Source organism: Dipodomys merriami, unplaced genomic scaffold, assembly GCF_024711535.1.
Source record: "Dipodomys merriami isolate MVZ:Mamm:240054 unplaced genomic scaffold, mDipMer1.0.p SCAF_192, whole genome shotgun sequence".
NCBI classification, from domain to species: Eukaryota; Metazoa; Chordata; class Mammalia; order Rodentia; family Heteromyidae; genus Dipodomys; species Dipodomys merriami.
Window position 1 is genome coordinate 1,578,916 of NW_027203293.1, and position 17,111 is coordinate 1,596,026.

Sequence of the window (17,111 nt, forward strand, 5' to 3'; positions counted from 1 at the left end):
GGTACTGAGGAATCGAACCCAGGGCCTCGAGCATGCAAGGCAAGTGCTCTACCACTGAGCCACCTTCCCAGCCCATGAACTTGATTTATAAGCATAATCCCTCTTGTTAGTAGATGTCAAACTGTATTATCAAAGTGCAATACCAATAGCAGTTAGTTACAAACAAAACTTCATTTACTAGAAGTTATCATTGCTTTGTACCCTAAAATTCCAAGAGACCTATAAACAACTGCTTAGAAATGACAAAGATCTTATAGAGGCAATAAGATATGATTATTTAACAACTGAATAGTTTTGATTTTGAGTTACTGAATTCATACTTCTCACTCAGTCATAACAGCATTATATGCTTTGGTACAGATAGTCCCCAAATCACAGTTAACAAATAATAGTTTTTATTTGGTTTTGGAATGTTTCAGTACACAGAATGCAATATGGCTAGCTAGTACTCTATATAAACTTACAAACTTTAAACCAATTGTTCTCAATATTAAATTTAGTCCTTAATCACTTGATTCTTTTACATGAGTTTGGAATTTCTCTCTTATCCTTTGTGTTTAATGTCTTTCCTAAACTAGGAGCGAGTTTGGAATTTCTCTCTTATCCTTTGTGTTTAATGTCTTTCCTAAACTAGGAGCAATGAGGTATTTTATTTAAATTTTGCATCAGATTACAGAGTGAATAGAAGAATTAAACTAAACAAAGAGCCAACCTATGGAAACCCCACCACACATCACAGTACTGGTATATGCACTATCACTTTGCACAGACTATTAAACATGTTGAGGACTATGACCTAATCCTAGTACCTGAACAAAACTTGACTGAATGCATGAATAAATGATATCAGCAAAAGTTGAAAACAAAGTAAGAGAGCTTTGATTACTGAAAAATCTCCTAAAATGTGTGTTCAAAGTCATATGCAATTTTGAACTCTACCTCAATGAGGCTGTTTTTCATTTGAATAAAAGGGAACACCTGATGTTTTATATTTCATAGCAGCTGTAAAGATTAACTTGAGATAGCATATTTCCAAAGTCTTTGCAAGCACCAAGCAAATGTATACTGCATATGCATGTAGGAAATACATGTATAAAAAAACTTAAGGTACAATGTGACAACTTCCATTAAAATTATACATTTCCCAAGTTAAATGTAGCTTGACATTTTTTTTCTCGTTAGCCTACAGAAAATACATGGAAACTATCATCCAAAATAAAAAAAATCACTACCTTCCATATGCAGTCCCCATACTCTTCTTAAGAAAATACCATAAAAAAGCCACCTGTTCAATGTCTTGATGCTCTGAACTATGACTGCCACCATTGGCTGTAGAACAGGGTTAGTACAGATGATCCTCTGAATTCTTTATTTGATCCCTGAAGATTTCCTTTTGAGTATTTTTACATGTGTGCTAGCTTCTACGCAATTTTTCATCTTTGCTCCTTCTTTCCTTTTATCTTTTCTTTTTTGTGCTGGGGCTTGAAATTGGGGCCTCACCTTATTGTATAAACTGGTGCTCTAACACTTGACTCATACCTCAAGTCCAGCATTTTTGCTGATAAACTGGAGAAAGGACTTTTCTGCCCAATTTTTAGTAGCTCAATGACATTTCATTATTTCTTTGTTGAAATTATATATATTAAAGTCTTAAACTCAGGTTGTGCTGACGAGGTAAGTGCTCTACTATCTGAGCCTCACTGTCAGAACTTTTTACACTAGTTATTTTTGAGACAGGCTCTTGTTTTTTGCCTAGGCAGCTTGGACCGTAATCCAAGCTGTAGCTGGGATGAAAGGCACCATTGTGCCTAGCTTTTTCTGCTGAGAGGGGTCTTGCAAACTTTTCTGCTTGGGAAAAGTCTGGAACAACAATCTCCAGATCCCAGCTTCCTGTGTAGCTGACAGGCATGCACCACTGTCCCCATCTACTGGCTGAGATGTGGTCTTGCCTTAAACTGAAATCTTCCTGATTTCCGACTCCCAAGTAGCTGGGATTAGAGGTGTGAGCCACTGGTGCCTGGTTTCTTTTTTTAAATATTTTGACCATCTCTGACCTAAACTTTGGACTCTCACAATCTGATTCTATCCTGTTAGCCTCTACTTCTGATGCCTACTCATTTCCAGGAAAATACATTCCAAACTATCAGAGATCTATACTAATCTATTCCCATATTGTTTGTCTAGTCCCTACTCCTCCCTTTGTTCTAAGGATACACTATGGACTTTTCAGTTGCATGTCCCGGTTCACAGTGTTATGGCTGGTTGCCATCTGTCAAACAACTGCATATTTTTGTGGCACACGTCATATGTCATGTTCTCTGTAATACTTTATCTATCCTGCCTTCTGGGTAAAGTTAAGCCTCTACTACTCATATTATTCTACTATTATAATTAAATTTTAGTTGTAGAAAGTGGTTTTTTTTCTCTTTCACTGCATTAGACTGAAAGGAAAAAAAGACCTTACTCATTTTGATTCACATCTGCGTAAGCCAGTACATGAAAATGAGGGTAGGCAATAAGTACTGAATTGAAAAGACCCGTTTCTGATTGAAGGCACAGATAGAAGGAACAAGCTCTAAGAATAATCTTCATCTGTAAAACATCATACTGAATCTTCTGTCATTAGAATTAAATGAAGATATTTGGTGTTAGATAATAGTGAAAATATACTCTTAAAGATGTATTCTTCATGGCAATAAATCAATCAGTGAAAATTCTGTTTTGCAGTCAACTTGGAAGAAGTCAGGAAGCAGTTATGCAAAAATCCAGTCAAGTACCTGAAAAAAGGAACGAAGATCAACATGAGACCCAAATTAGTGTAACTAAAGTATTAAGGTAAGAGGTGGGCAATGGTGGCTCACACCTATAATCCTAGTTACAGACTGAGATCTGAGGATTAATGATTGAAGCGAGCCTTGGCAGGAAAGTCCACAAGACTCTTACCTCCTTAAGTACCAAAAAAACAGAAGTGGAGCTGTGGTTTAAGTTGTAGAGCACTAGCCTTGAGCAGAAAAACTCAGGGACAGCATCTAGTCCCTGAGTTCAAGCCCCAGGACTGGCACACAGAAACATATTGAGATGAACTGTGAAATCTATTTTAAAGATTTTTTTTTGTATTAAAGAGTTAAATACAGTGTAAAGACTAAAAACACTAATTCAGTTAAAAGGATCTTTAGGGAAAGTTGATTATACACTAAAGGATCAGTACTCAGTCACAGTCACACAATATTTCTGTATAGCTCTAAAGAAATTTTCCTTTCTTTTGTGAATAGCTTAATTGGAACACAGATATACTCACTTATTTTTGTACTGTCATGTTACTCTTGCTCTATAATGACAAAGTAGAGCAGTTGAGACAGATGTTGTGTGTCCCATAAAACATAAACCGTTTACTCTATGTCTCTTTAAAGAAAACAACTGGGATGCTAAGGCAGTCTGGTGGTGACATTTGTCAACCTGCTGACTGCTAGGGTTGATTGGGATGCTCTGGTTGTCTAGGCAGGTGTCTCCTTCCTCCTGTTCCATGGATGACTCTCCTGAAGCCACATGCTTTGTTGGAGATAACCTTCTCTGACAGAGAATCATCCTTGGTCAAGGGTAAACAAGCAGCTGTGCTCCTCCAACAGAATTTCCAAACAAGCTCTCAAGAAACAACTGGAAAGCTGCACTACAGCTAGCAGTTGGAAATCTAGTTGAAAACCAAGTCAGTCTATATAATTGTGAATTCCCTATTCTAGAACTTAGAATTTTGATGCAAAGATTTTTTTCCTCTAAAATTAAAAATATGAATGATATAAAGATGCTATGAGGCCAAGTATAGTGATATACTCCTGAAATCTTAGCTTTGGGAATGGGAGATAAAACGATTGTAGTTTGTGGTTAAGCTCAGGTAAAAAGTTCGTAAGACCCCATCTCATTCAATAAAAGCTGGACATGGTAGTGCATACCTGTTGTTCCAGCTATGTGAAAAGTATAAACAGAAGAAATATAGTCCAGGTCAGGTATAAATGTAAGACCTTATCCCAAACATAACTAAAGGGTATAGGACTGAAGTGGTACAATGCTTGCTTAGCAAGTGTTAGGCTTGCAACCCCAATACCAGGGAGGGAAATGATGTTAAGAAAAGTACAGAGGGGCTGGGAAGGTGGCTCAGTGGTAGAGCGCTTGCCTTGCAGGCCTGAGGCCCTGAGTTCGATTCCTCAGCACCACATAAGCAAAAACAAAAAAGCCGGAAGTGGCGCTGTGGCTCAAGTGGTAGAGCGCTAGCCTTGAGCTGAAGAGCTGAGGGACAGCGCCCAGGCCCAGAGTTCAGGCCCCACGACTGGACCCAAAAAAAAAAAAAAAAAAAAGAAAAGTACAGAGATAAAGGATATACACAGAGGATTTTAGAAGAGTAAATTACTTTATGTTTATACTTTTAGGTAAGTCTGCCCGATTATTCATCATTATATAGGAAAATCAGGAATGTATCTGTTCAGTTTATTGCTTACTGAATATCCTATTTGTCAGGCACTACATGTTAAGCACAGATGAATCAAACTAAGATTTTTTTCTTCTTTGAGTCTAATGCAGTGGAGGAGATAAATAGTTTCTATAACTAAAATTTAATTTTAATAGTAGTAGAGTACTGGACAAAGAAAGGTTAAGTTTACCAACTTCTAGGTCAGCCCTAAAATCCTATCTTAAAAAAATAAAAAAATAAAATAAAACTGATAAAAGGGAGATCAAAATGGAGAGAGACAGAGAAAGCAAAAGACATCAATTAGAGCAAGATTAGAAAGGGGACACCTACTATACCTCATTCTCTAATTGATATGAAGCCAATCTGTGTACCAAAGTTAAGGCCATCTCGGACATGGGAGAAAAACTTGTCAGGATTGCATGATGTACAAAGGCCAAGATCTTGACTCTTATCCTGAATGTTGTGTGGATGAATTCCTCCTCGTTCTAGAAGAATCCTTGGGATAAAGATTTTTCAAAGACACAAGAGTTCATTTTACCAATATCCAATACAACAGGAAGAACGTATGGATAGCTACTAGTGTCAGAGTTTCAAGAAAAAAGCTGCTTGGGAAAGTGCAAATTGTTTATTTACACAACAGGATCCAGTCAGGAAACAGTTGATTTTTTTTTTACCCTTCAGCACCTAAGTTCAAATATGAACTACACGAATTTTCATACTGCCTGGCAAACATGATATGGGCACAGAAATTTATGATCAAAATCAAGTGTATATTCACAAAAAATTTAAGTTACCAGGGTCTTTGTAGATAAGATGGATTTGGTTTATATATACACTATGGGTTTTTTGTTGTTGTTGTTGTTGTTTTTTGTTTTTATTGGTTGTGGGGCCTGAACTCTGGGCCTGGGCACTATCCCTCAGCTCTTCAGCTAGTGCTCTACCATATTTGAGCTACAGCGCCACTTCTGGCTTTTTCTGCTTATGTGGTGCTGAGGAATCGAACCCAGGGCCTCATGCATGCAAGGCAAGCACTCTACCACTGAGCCACCTTCCCAGCCTTATTATGTTTTTTACATCTACCCTTCCCATCTCCTTTTCTTCTATCAACTTTATTTTTTCAAAGAAAAATTTGTCTCCTCACAAACAGTTTGTAACATAATAAAAAAGATGAGTAAAAGTTAGTAATACTTATTCTACAGGTCACATATAAGAATCAATTTGGATCCTTTATACTTATGTATTAAATGACTAAGAATCTGGGTATGGTTTTGCTGACAGAAACAGAAACATGAGTTAAATTAGACATCAACTTTCTTTGTAGAAATGACAAATTTTCCATAGATATTAAAAACAAATTTCATAAATTCAAAATGTATAATACCAAATAAAACTTGAGAGTGGCTATGCATTTATATTATCTATTATTTTTGCTAATATACTAATTAGGGAATGAGAATACTTTAAAAATATCAGCTTCTGTTAGTTAATGTATTTCATACAATTTACCAAAGGAAATGAAGTAAAGTTTATGCTTGCTATTCTACATGAAATTTATGCAGTTCTCTTTAAAGGATAACTGTTTCTTCCTCCACTTTTAAATAAGTAAGAGACAACCTGACAAGAAACTATCTGTTACTTGAACATAATTCGAATAGATTTCATAATCTACAATGAATTTTATTTTGTATGTGTATTTCAGGTACTTGAATATTTGTTACCTGAACTGTCATAGGAGTTACTAATGGTTCCCTAAAGTAGTTTTCATTTTAGAAGCAATAATCAACAATCAAGCTTACAATTCTACAATGAAATCAAGCATACCTGGAGGCTCTACGAATATCAATGTAGGGATTTGGTGAGTCCAATAGACGTACACAAGAAGGATGAAGATTATGAAATGCATTTGCAGCTTTCCTGGGAAGAGTGAAGCAGCAAGGTCCTACACAAGGTCCCAGTACAACAATAATGTCTTCCAACAGACAGCCGTATTCTGCTCTCATGGCATTCACTGTAGCCATAGCAACACCTAACAAGGTGCCTTTCCAGCCTGGCAAAGGAAGAAAAAGAGATAAGAAAAATTAAGACATTACCTCAAGTGAATTTATATCTGAGCTAAAAAAGAACAGATTCAATGTGGGCACTTTCCTAAGTCCAGAAATAATAAATGAATCACAACATTAATTATAGCGCAATACCAATACTCTAATGTAGTAATTGAGAAGCATTATACAATGTATCTAACATAGAATAAACATTTAGTGGTTGTTCCTTTACATTTCCTTTTGAAAATGTTCCGTATGATCTACTTCTACAGGACTTGTATCTTTTTAGTTTTTTTTACCCCATGCAATTCCCATCTTTTTAGTTTTCTTTTTCCCATATGGTTAAAAAAAACCCCACAAAATATGCCATTTTAACCATGTTAAATATAGTTCAGTATTAAACTTGATTGACATTATTCTGCAACCAATTTTTAAAAACCTTTTCATCTTGTAAATATGAAACTCTAGACCCATTAAAGAAAAAGTCTTCAATTCTCCCTTCCCCTTTGTTTTCTAAGACATTTGGTTACTGTAGATACTTCATATGGTAGATTCGTATACTGGTAGTCTTTTGTGAATGGCTTATTTAACATACTGTTCTCAAGGTTCCTCCATGTTGTAGAATGTGTCAGAATTTCCTGCCTTTTTAAGACCAAATAATATACCATTGTATATATGCATGTCTTGCTAATCCACTTATCTACCATTGTACTTAACTTGCAGTTCTTAGATATTGTTAACAAAGCTGTTACACATCTAAATGTACAAATATCTCTCATGTATTCCATTTTAAATTATTTTGGATATATATCCAGAATTAGAATTGTTGGATTGTAATTCTTTAAAAAAATTTTTTTGCAGTATGTGGGTTTGAACTCAGAGCTTTACACTTGACAGCAGGCACTCTACCACTTGAGATACATATATCCTCAGTCTTTTTGGGGCTCTAGCTATGTCTTGAATAGAGTCTTGCACTTTTGCCAAGTCTAGAATTAACCTCAATCCTCCTAGTTGTATTTCCTGCTTAGCTGTGATGACAGGCACACCCTACCACATCCAGCTTTTCTTATTGAAATGGGATCTCATGAATTTTTTTCCTGGGCTGGGCTTGAACTTGAACCACAATCCTCTTATTCTCTCCTCTGAATAAGCAAGCATTACAGGTGTTTTTTTTTTTTTTTGCTGGCCATGGGGCCTGAACTCTGGGTCTGGGCGCTGTCCCTCAGCTCTTCAGCTCAAGGCTTGCACTCTACCAATGGAGCCACAGTGCCACTTCCGGCTTTTTCTGTTTATGTGGTGCTGAGGAATCGAACCCAGGGCCTCATGCTTGCAAGGCATGCACTGTACCGCTGAGCTACCTTCCCAGCCCCAAGCATTACAGGTTTTAGCCACTGAACTCTGCCTATTTTTCAAATACTTGAGGAAGTTCCATACTGCTTTGATAGGAGCTGCATCATTTTATATTCCAATTAATAGTACATAGGGTTCATAATTCTCATATCCTTAATACTTGTTATTTTTCAAATTTATTAGTTGTCCTAATAGATGTGAGATAATTTGCATTTCCCTAATTATGAACAATGTTGAATAACTTTTTATATGTTTGTTGGCCATTTGTATATCACCCTTAGAAAAATATCTATTTCCTTGTCTATTTTTGATCTACTTGTTTTATTATAGGGTTGTAGGAATTCCTTAATCTGGATATTAACCCCTAATGGGATTTGCAAATATCCTTTTTCATTCTATGAGTTGCCTTTCCAGTCTGTTGTGTCCTTTGATACAGACATCTTAAATTTTGATGAAGTCCAAAAGATCCATTTTTACATTTATTTCTTGTGTTCAAATATCTAAAAAGAAAACCCAAAAACAAACCATTGCTTAGCCAAGTGCTGGTGACATACCTGTAATGCTAGATACTAGAAGGCTGAGATCTGGAAGATTAAGGTTTGAAGTCAGCCTAAGTAAAAGAGTCTGGGAGATCCCATCTCCAAAGTAACCAACTGGACCTGCAGGCATGGCTCCAGTGGTAGAGCACTAGCCATAAGTAAGCAAACTAAGTGAGTATTCCAGACCTCTGAGTTCAAGGCTCTGTATTATACCCACAACTGCCTAACCCAATATTACAATTTTACATTTATGTCTTCAACCCATTTTGATTTAACTTTTGAATATGATATAAGGTAAAGGCCCAAGATGAATTTTCCCAGAATTATTTGTTGAAAAGATTATCCTTTCCAAAAATGGGTTTGGTACCCCTGTTTGTGTGTGTATGTGCCAATCCTGGGGCTTGAACTTAGGGTTTGAGCTTTTTGGCTCAAAGCTAGTACCACTTAAGCCACAGTTCTACTTCTGGCTTTTTACTGGTTAGTTGGAGATAAAAGTCTCATGACCTATCCTGCCTGGGCTGACTTCAAGATCTCAATCTCCTGAGTAGCTAGGACTACAGGCATGAGTCAACAGCACTTGGTGGTTTTGTACCTTTTTAAAAGCATTTGATCATACCTCAGGATTTGGGGGAGAGAAGATAGGGAGGGCTTTCTGTTCTTTTTCACTAGTTTAGTTGTATATCTTCATTCTAGTATCAGACTGTTTTGGTTACTATAGCTTCATAAGTTTTTAAATCAGAAAGTGTGAAACATTCAACTTCACTCTTTTTCAAGATTGCTATAACTATTCAGGGCTCCTTGAGATTAAATATTTTACATAAGTATTTTAGAATGGATTTGTTTCCGTGCAAAATGCCTCTGGTATCTCATAAAGACTGCATTAATGGGGGGGGAGGGGGGAGGCTGGGAAGGGAGATGAAGGGTAAACAAAGGCGGAGGCTGCAATGCTTGATAAGAAATGTATGCATTATCCTGCCCATGTAATTGTAACCCCTCTGTACAGTATGTTCTCAAATAAAATAAAATAAAATTTAAAAAAAATAAAAAAATAAAAAAAGACTGCATTAAATCTGTGCATAATTTGAGGGTAATATTGACATTTTAATAATATTAAATAGCATTAAGTCAAACTATGAGCATAGTATTTCTTCCTATTTGTTTTTTCAATTTCTTTCAGCAGTGTTTTGTAATTTTTTGAAAAAAATTTCCTCACTTTTTAACTTAAAATAAATTCATTTCTAATAACTAGTCCCTTCTCTGTTTCGCTTTCTCTCTTATTCACACACACTCACACTCACATACGCACGCACTTCTCCACTTCCAAGATTATCATCCCCTTGCTGGTTTTATTGCTCTTCTCCTTCACTGCATCCCATGGAGCTCTAAGATTATCCATATAAGTCCATGTAATGCCAAGCATAGGGTGAAGAGATCAATCTTTGCAAGGGAAGAGATGATGGAAGCAAGAAATACTTAGATGATAGTTTTACATTTGACTAGCAACCCACTGGATCTATGGTTATGGGAAAATAAACCAAATGAAATATCAAGCTTTTTAAGCTGAGTTTATAAGTAAACGGGATCTCAAGTAAAATAGGAAATATATGTGGTAGAAAAGTGTAAGAAAAACAAAATGTGTTTTTAACATGATGATTCTGAAGAATCTTTGAAAATGCAGGCAGTGATTTTCTGAGGAAACTAGACATAGGCATTTTGAAGTAAAAAGATTCTGTCTAGACTTTTCCACATACACATTTAAGGTTTTTTTTCTTGGAAACCTTCTTTAATTATCCTCTATTTTATAATCCATCCATCTCCTGTCTAATTCTTTTCCTACAGTATGTGTATATGTAAATATACATATTTAGCTTAAAAGATTGTCATCAAATTAATCCCAAAGAAGGATTTTATACTTCCTGATATCTGGTTTTAATAAGGTATATATTGAATATAATTGTACTCTATTTCAAAATTGATTTTTTTTTTGTCGGTTGTGGGGCTTGAACTCTGGGCCTGGGCACTGTCCCTCAGCTTTTTAGCTCAAGGCTACACCTGAGCCACAGAGCCACTTCTGGCTTTTTGTTTATGTGGTGCCAAGGAACTGACCCAGGACCTCATGCATGCAAGGCAAGAACCGTTGAGCCACCTTCCCAGCCTCCAAATTAATTTATTAATGACTCAAAAGTTAACATTTATAACACTTCAACTATTTAAACTTGGACATCTTAAAACTACATATTTTCAAACCTAAGAAATAAAAAAATGATTTCTATATCTAGAAACTCATATTCAAGTTTTAAATTACTTTTAACAGTAAACCTGACTTACTATCCAATTCCATTACTTTAGCTAGGTCAAAATAAAAATATACCACTTTCTTTTTTTTTAATGTATGGTCTAAAAAGCAAAGTAGTAAGTTGGGTGTTAGTGGCTCAAACCTGTAATCCTAGCTACCCAGGAGGCTGAGATCAGAGGATTATGGTTCAAATCCAGCCTCACAGAGCTCAAGGTCCTGAGTTCAAACCCTAGTACTGGCATGAGTTACAAGTCAAAGGAAATTCAAGAGATGATCTCTTATTGCACACAGAATCATAATCACTGGATAATCTAAGTACTATTATAATCTACCTTTGGAAAACAAAATTCAGTAACTTTAACACATTATGCCATCTAAAAATGCTTTGCACAGGGGCTAGGAAGGTGGCTCAGTGGTAGAGCACTTGCCTTGCATGCCTGAGGCCCTGGGTTCGATTCCCCAGTACCACATAAGCAAAAAGAAAAAAAGCCGGAAGTGGCGCTGTGGCTCAAGTGGTAGAGTGCTAGCCTTGAGCTGAAGAGCTGAGGGACAGCGCCCAGGCCCTGAGTTCAGGCCCCATGACCAGACCCAGAATAAAAAAAAAATGCTTTGCACTTACCTTCAGCTAGTAGTTAGAAATAAATACATTTAGTTATTTCAACTAAATATGTTTTTTCAAACTTTTCTTGCTTTCCTAAACTCCCATCATTTATTTATTTGCTCTATCTATATGAAGTTCTTATTACAATATATCTAACAGTCCTCTTTTTTGGTGTTTGGACCTCAAGGGTTCTCAGTACCAAACTCCAAGAGAATGTTTCAAGAAAGTATTAATAGTTGTTGTTTGATTATTACAATATTTGAGGGATACTATTTACATTAAAAATTTGAGGGGGGGAGGATGGGAAGGGATGGGAAGGGGAAACAAAGGAGGAGGCTACAATGCTTGATAAGAAATGCACTCATTATCTTGCCCATGTAATTGTAACCCCTCTGTACAGTATTTTCACAATTAAAAAAAAAAGGATTTGAAGGGCCAGCTGAGTGTTGGTGATTCACATATCTAATCTTAGGTACTTGGGAGGCTGAGAACAGGAGGATGATAGTTTAAGTCTGGCCTATGCAGAAAAGTCCAGAAAACATTTCAGTAAAGATGCTGGGTATGGCTATGCATGCCTGTCATCCTAGGTACAACAGGAAATCCAAAATTGGCAGATCATGATCCATGTACAAGCTCAACAGGAAGTGAGATCCTATTTAAAAAAATAACCAGGGCTGGGAAGGTGGCTCAGTGGTACAGCGCTTGCTTTGCATGCCTGAGGCCCCAGGTTTGATTCCTCAGCACCACATAAGCAAAAAGAAAAAAGCCAGAAATGGTGCTATGGCTCAAGTGGTAGAGCGCTAGCCTTGAGCTGAAGAGCTGAGGGACAGCGCCCAGGCCCAGAGTTCAGGCCCCACGACCGGACCTCCCGCCCCCCCCCAAAAAAATAATAACCAGTGCAAAAATGGGCTGGAGGAGTGGCTTAGAGTAGATAGTAGCCTGCCTAGCAAGTATGTAGTACTGAGTTCAAATCCCAGTGTTGCTTGCCAAAGTGTATGTGTGTGGGGGGGTAGGGGGTGGATTTCAAGGGCCAAAATACTCTATCTATACTGTAGGATTATCTTCCCCAAAATGTTAATAGTATCCTTGGGTAGAAACACTAATTTAGCATTAAAAGCTAAATATTCCAAGTACCTACCACTTCCTTAGATACCATTTAGTTAAGGAATTCCATGATTCATATAATTTGACTTCAGATACATTTTCACTCTGCTCCTAAAATGCATATACAGGCCCACCCACATCACAAGTAATGTATCTACTTGTCATACCCACCAGAAAAGAACCATTTTTTTCTATACTAGAGAATTAGTAAAATTATAAATGGTCAATTAAATAATACCTTACCAGAATGAGCAACCCCACATGCTTTCTTCACCGGATCTGCAAACACTATAGGTATGCAGTCTGCACCAAGTGCTGCTACTGTGACTCCTCTCTGATTTGTGGTTATTCCATCATAAGAGTCAGGCTCCTTCTTTCCCATAATCCAGACTTCATTGGCATGATCAGTCTAATATCAAAGATGCGGGATAAAAATGTTTTGAAAATAAAAATCTCTTACATTTAAGCTTTTCTGGAAGTATTCATTTCAGCATTGAATATGCAACAGTATCAAGAATTGTAGACCCGAATGAATACATCACTTCTATACATAATAAAATGCCAAAGCAATGTTTTTACATACTTTGTTCAGAGGAAAAAATACTTAAAAATTCAATACATCCCATCATGAACACCTTTCACCAGAGATGGGCAAATTTTTATTTGCTACACTTTTTATAAAATATAAATTTTACTTTCTTTGATTTTTTTTTTTTTGTCGGTCGTGGGACCTGAACTCTGGGCCTGGGTGTTGTCCATCAGCTCTTCAGCTCAAGGCTAGCACAACACTCTACCATTTGAGCCATAGCGCCACTTCCAGCTTTTTCTGTTTATGTGGTGCTGAGCAATCGAACCCAGGGCTTCATGTATGCAAGGCAAGCACTCTACCACTAAGCCACCTTCCCAGCCCCTAAATTTTACTTTCTTAGAAAAGAATGTGAATTACTAAATTAATGATAGTGCTATTTTTTTCCCAGACTCAAATAAAATGAGAATTCTGTAAGGAAAAAGACATTGTTTCCATAATGACTATCCTAGTTGACTAACTGCCATTCAGGGACCACCTCTTTTTTTTTTGGGGGGGGGTTCTGGTCGTGGGGCCTGAACTCTGGGCCTGGGCGCTGTCCCTCAGCTCTTCAGCTCAAGGCTAGCATTCTACCACTTGAGCCACAGCACCAATTCCGGCTTTTTTTCTTTTTGCTTATGTGGTGCTGGGGAATCGAACCCAGGGCCTCATGCATGCAAGGCAAGTGCTCTACCACTGAGCCACCTTCCCAGCCCAGGGACCCTCTTTTATATCAAAAAGGGCAGTAATACATCATTTTCTGAGAATTAATCATATTTTTACAATTGAGAATCTCCAGGTGAAAAATATTTGTGTGCATCTATATCTGTGGACACACATGTATATTTAGACACACACAAGGAATTGCTCTTTAGGCAATGGTGTATAAATTGAAGAAAGACAATAACATTATCCTAGAATGTTAGATGAAATACCAAATGCAAAAGTTAAATAGTTTAAAATCCATGTAGTTACTAAAACACTCATATACTTTAAAACTTCCAAAGATGAAATAAAATTTTACCTTTATGTGGTAAAATTTCTCAGCATTAAATCCTGCAGCAGTTGCCAGTCTACGTAGGTTTTCATGAACAACTATCTTGGGGTCTTTCCGTTTGGAACTACTGAAGAGATTGCATGAGCTAAGAGTTGGTATATAAGATATACCACCTGTTCTTGTAGTAAATCCATGTATGAAAATATCTGTTGAGGATAAATAGTAAAGATTAAAAATGTGTTTTACAGAAGACTGGACAGCATTACAAAAGCTAGTCTCTCTTTTAGACCTACCCTGGTCACATCAACATTTACTTATTTATCTGACAGCACTTTGTAACTCCATGTTATTATATATCACTAATTATTCTATTTCCCTATAGGATTACTGCTCTTTAAAGGCAATCTCCTGATTATCTGTCTTCATTATATTAAGTACACAGTTCACCGTAAAAGTTTTCTTAACTAAGAAGGCAGGTTGACTTATTATAAATTTTACTCTTCTCTGACAGTATCAATGAGTTGAAGTTTCAGAATTTCTAAATAAAAGATACATAGGGTCAGAAATGTACCTCATTTTTAAGGAGTGTTGGAGAATTTAGCTGAATACACAGAGCATTTTTTTTAAATTTAGGGTCTCTCTGAAGGGGCCATCAAATTCATATATTCACACTGACCCACAAGGTAACCACAACACTCATGTGGTGAACAAGGCACACTGAGCAATAAGTACACAAGATTCAATTAAAGAAAGAAGGGTAAAAAACAGGTGAGTAGTGTCTGAAGAAAGGCTGAATTTTCATGTATGCATTAGAAATAACATAGTGTTGAATATACCTGGAATTAAAGGAGCTGTGATAATAGTTATTTCTCCTTTTAGAGCTGGCAGACTCCTCAAATATGTCTCTATTTCATTCTGGATTTCTTCAAATTCATGATCTTTGTTTCTTTCAGTGGAATGCTCCAAAAGGCCATCTCTCACAGGTACCTGAAAATGTTCAAACTCAAACTTGTATACCTCAGTGAAGAGTTGATCAATGAAAGCCTTCATTAATGTTTTCCTGTGCACAGGTACAATCATCTTAATGCTGCTCAGATTCTTTTCATCAATTTTTTGTTTAATGGTATACAAAGAGGCAGCTATGCTGGGATTGCTAACAATCTCAAATTCTCTCAAGAGAGCTGATAGTCTGTTACTTGTTTCCCATTCACAAGTATCATGGTCACTATCCCTTTTACAGCCAATGTCACTGCAGCACATGACACATAGGAACTTGGCCTTGGCAGCCTGAGGGTACTGAAGATCATTTAATGTCTTCAATAATGTCTGGTGGCAGCTTTTCTGAGCATTCAATCTCAAACCAGAGAGATCAATCAAAACTGCCTCTGACATCCTTCAGTAGTGTGCTTTTTTAAAGAAGACTTTGGAGTCAAATGAGCTACCTGCAAAGAAAAATTAGCGTAAGAACACAAGTTATAACAGTTTTCTTACAAAAGAAATGTGTAGCTAGTCAAAGTAATTGAATTAATTTTTAAAAAGTAGGCAAAACAAATCTAGACTTCCTAGAAAAATCAGTTCAGTATTTCTCATTAGAGAAACATAACAATTACACCAAAGCCATCTTTTATTTTGTATAAGTACAGGTATATCTTTCCAGCAAAACAAGAGCTTCTGTTTTGTTTTCTTTATAACAGATTTCAAGTAGGAAAGGAATTGTTGACTTAGACCACATCCTGTTTTCCAGACACCCTCAATCCCTACCTATCAACCTTCATCCCACCTTTACTAGGCATTAAACTCAGGGTTTGGCTCTATTGCTTATTTCTCATTCTCCTCTGGGCCTCTTTCATCCTATGATCGATTACTTGAGCCTTTTCTCCACCCCCTCTTTCACTTTCATTATTTCTTCAGCGTCTCCTGCTTTTACTTGGCTGACAGCCTGGATCAAGATCATCATGTATCTCCAGTGACTGGGATTACAGATGAACCACCACCACACCCAGCCTCCTCAAGTTCTCTTTATTAATTATAGGATGTCAACCTATATGATATGACACAAATGTTACCTTAAGTCACAACCTCTCAGATGAAATACTGAGGCCTTGCACAAAGGGTTTTTTTTTCCAATTTTTAAAAAAGTTTTAAAATTTGGGAGTACCATAGCTATTGATCAATGTCACTCCTTCTGTGATTCTCTCTTAACCCTACCCATCCCCTGGTTCAATTTTCATATTATATATATATATATATATATATATATATACATGTACATATATATAATATATTCACACTATACAGTGAAACATTGACAATGATCCTCTGCCACTCCACTTTCTGCTTCCCCCCCCAAAAAAAAACACCCCACATGTTCCAGCTTCCAAGTACTCATTTTGTAAAAGTGTAAGTTGTTGAAAGAACTTATACCACTGGAATCCTCTCTTGCATATACCATATACAGACGTTACTATGTTTGTGTATAGATGCATGTATAGACCCAGATGTGTGTGTGTGTGTGTGTGTGTGTGTGTGTGTGTGATTTAGATCTAACATCCAAATGTGAGAGAAAACGTGTCCCTTGTCGGTGTGACTTTCTTCACGTTACCGTCCCCCTCAGGGCCATTCATTTCTCCCTGCCCATGGCAGACTATTACTCTTCCTGATGAGGAGGGGAAGTTGGCCGCTGTTTGAAGCCGCTAAACGCTGGTCCCAGGACCCGCAGCGATGTGGCTCAGGGCCTCCAGGACAGCACTTCGCTCGGGGTCACGCGCGGTCCCGGCCCCATCTCCTCCGGGAGTCGGTTCCTTCCTCCTGCAGGGGTGACCTATCAGGTTAGCCCTGAACTTCCACGCTCGGCCGGGGTCACGCGGGGACCCTGCCCGGGGGCGACGCCCCACACACCACTCGCCGCCGTCCAGTCCAGACACCGCCCAGTGTGGGCTACAGGTTCGAGCACGACGGCTGCCTCCTCCGCTGCTCCCTCCACCCCCGGTCCCGGCCTTCCGGAAACCAGAGAGCCGGGAGCGCAGTTCCCGAAGCCCGTCGCCCCACCCACCTCGCCGCGGCCGCTCAGGTCCCACGCCGGCCCGTGTACGTTCGCACAGGTTCCACCACAGAATCCGCGACCGCGGGCGCAGGGAGCCGGAGAGCTCGCGGTG

At 37.8% G+C, this 17,111-nt stretch overlaps 1 protein-coding gene and 1 long non-coding RNA gene across 3 annotated transcripts in view; one reads left to right on the forward strand and one right to left on the reverse strand.

Annotated features, from left to right (window-relative positions):
• The window catches only part of LOC138831334 (uncharacterized), a 155,573-nt gene extending 149,155 nt beyond the window's left edge, over positions 1 to 6,418 (forward strand). The window contains exons 3-4 of the long non-coding RNA XR_011373247.1: positions 2,728 to 2,835; positions 6,162 to 6,418. This is a non-coding gene — a long non-coding RNA (uncharacterized lncRNA). The remainder of the gene's footprint in view (positions 1 to 2,727; positions 2,836 to 6,161) is intronic.
• On the reverse strand, positions 379 to 17,079 carry Lacc1 (laccase domain containing 1). Of its 2 annotated transcripts, XM_070028453.1 has the most exons (7): positions 17,009 to 17,079; positions 14,793 to 15,398; positions 13,984 to 14,162; positions 12,638 to 12,803; positions 6,284 to 6,509; positions 4,798 to 4,958; positions 2,691 to 2,777 (listed from the first exon to the last, which is right to left on the reverse strand). In XM_070028453.1, exons 2-6 carry the CDS (start codon positions 15,346 to 15,348, stop codon positions 4,799 to 4,801), a joined length of 1,287 nt encoding a protein of 428 aa, XP_069884554.1. In that variant the 5' UTR covers positions 15,349 to 15,398; positions 17,009 to 17,079; the 3' UTR covers positions 2,691 to 2,777; position 4,798. The 2 variants fall into 2 exon arrangements, with proteins under 2 accessions (XP_069884555.1, XP_069884554.1); XM_070028454.1 differs by lacking the exon at positions 4,798 to 4,958 and having other exon boundaries at positions 379 to 2,777.
• Positions 17,080 to 17,111: the final 32 nt, after the last annotated feature.

Excerpts from the sequence above, each read along its gene's own strand:
- Lacc1 (XM_070028453.1), bottom strand. The coding sequence starts at position 15,348 with ATGTCAGAGGCAGTTTTGATTGATCTCTCTGGTTTGAGATTGAATGCT. Across the intron at positions 14,163-14,792 it reads CACAGCTCCTTTAATTCCAG|ATATTTTCATACATGGATTT; the intron begins GTATATTCAACA and ends TATCCTCAACAG. Across the intron at positions 4,959-6,283 it reads GATATTCGTAGAGCCTCCAG|GATTCTTCTAGAACGAGGAG; the intron begins GTATGCTTGATT and ends CTTTATCCCAAG.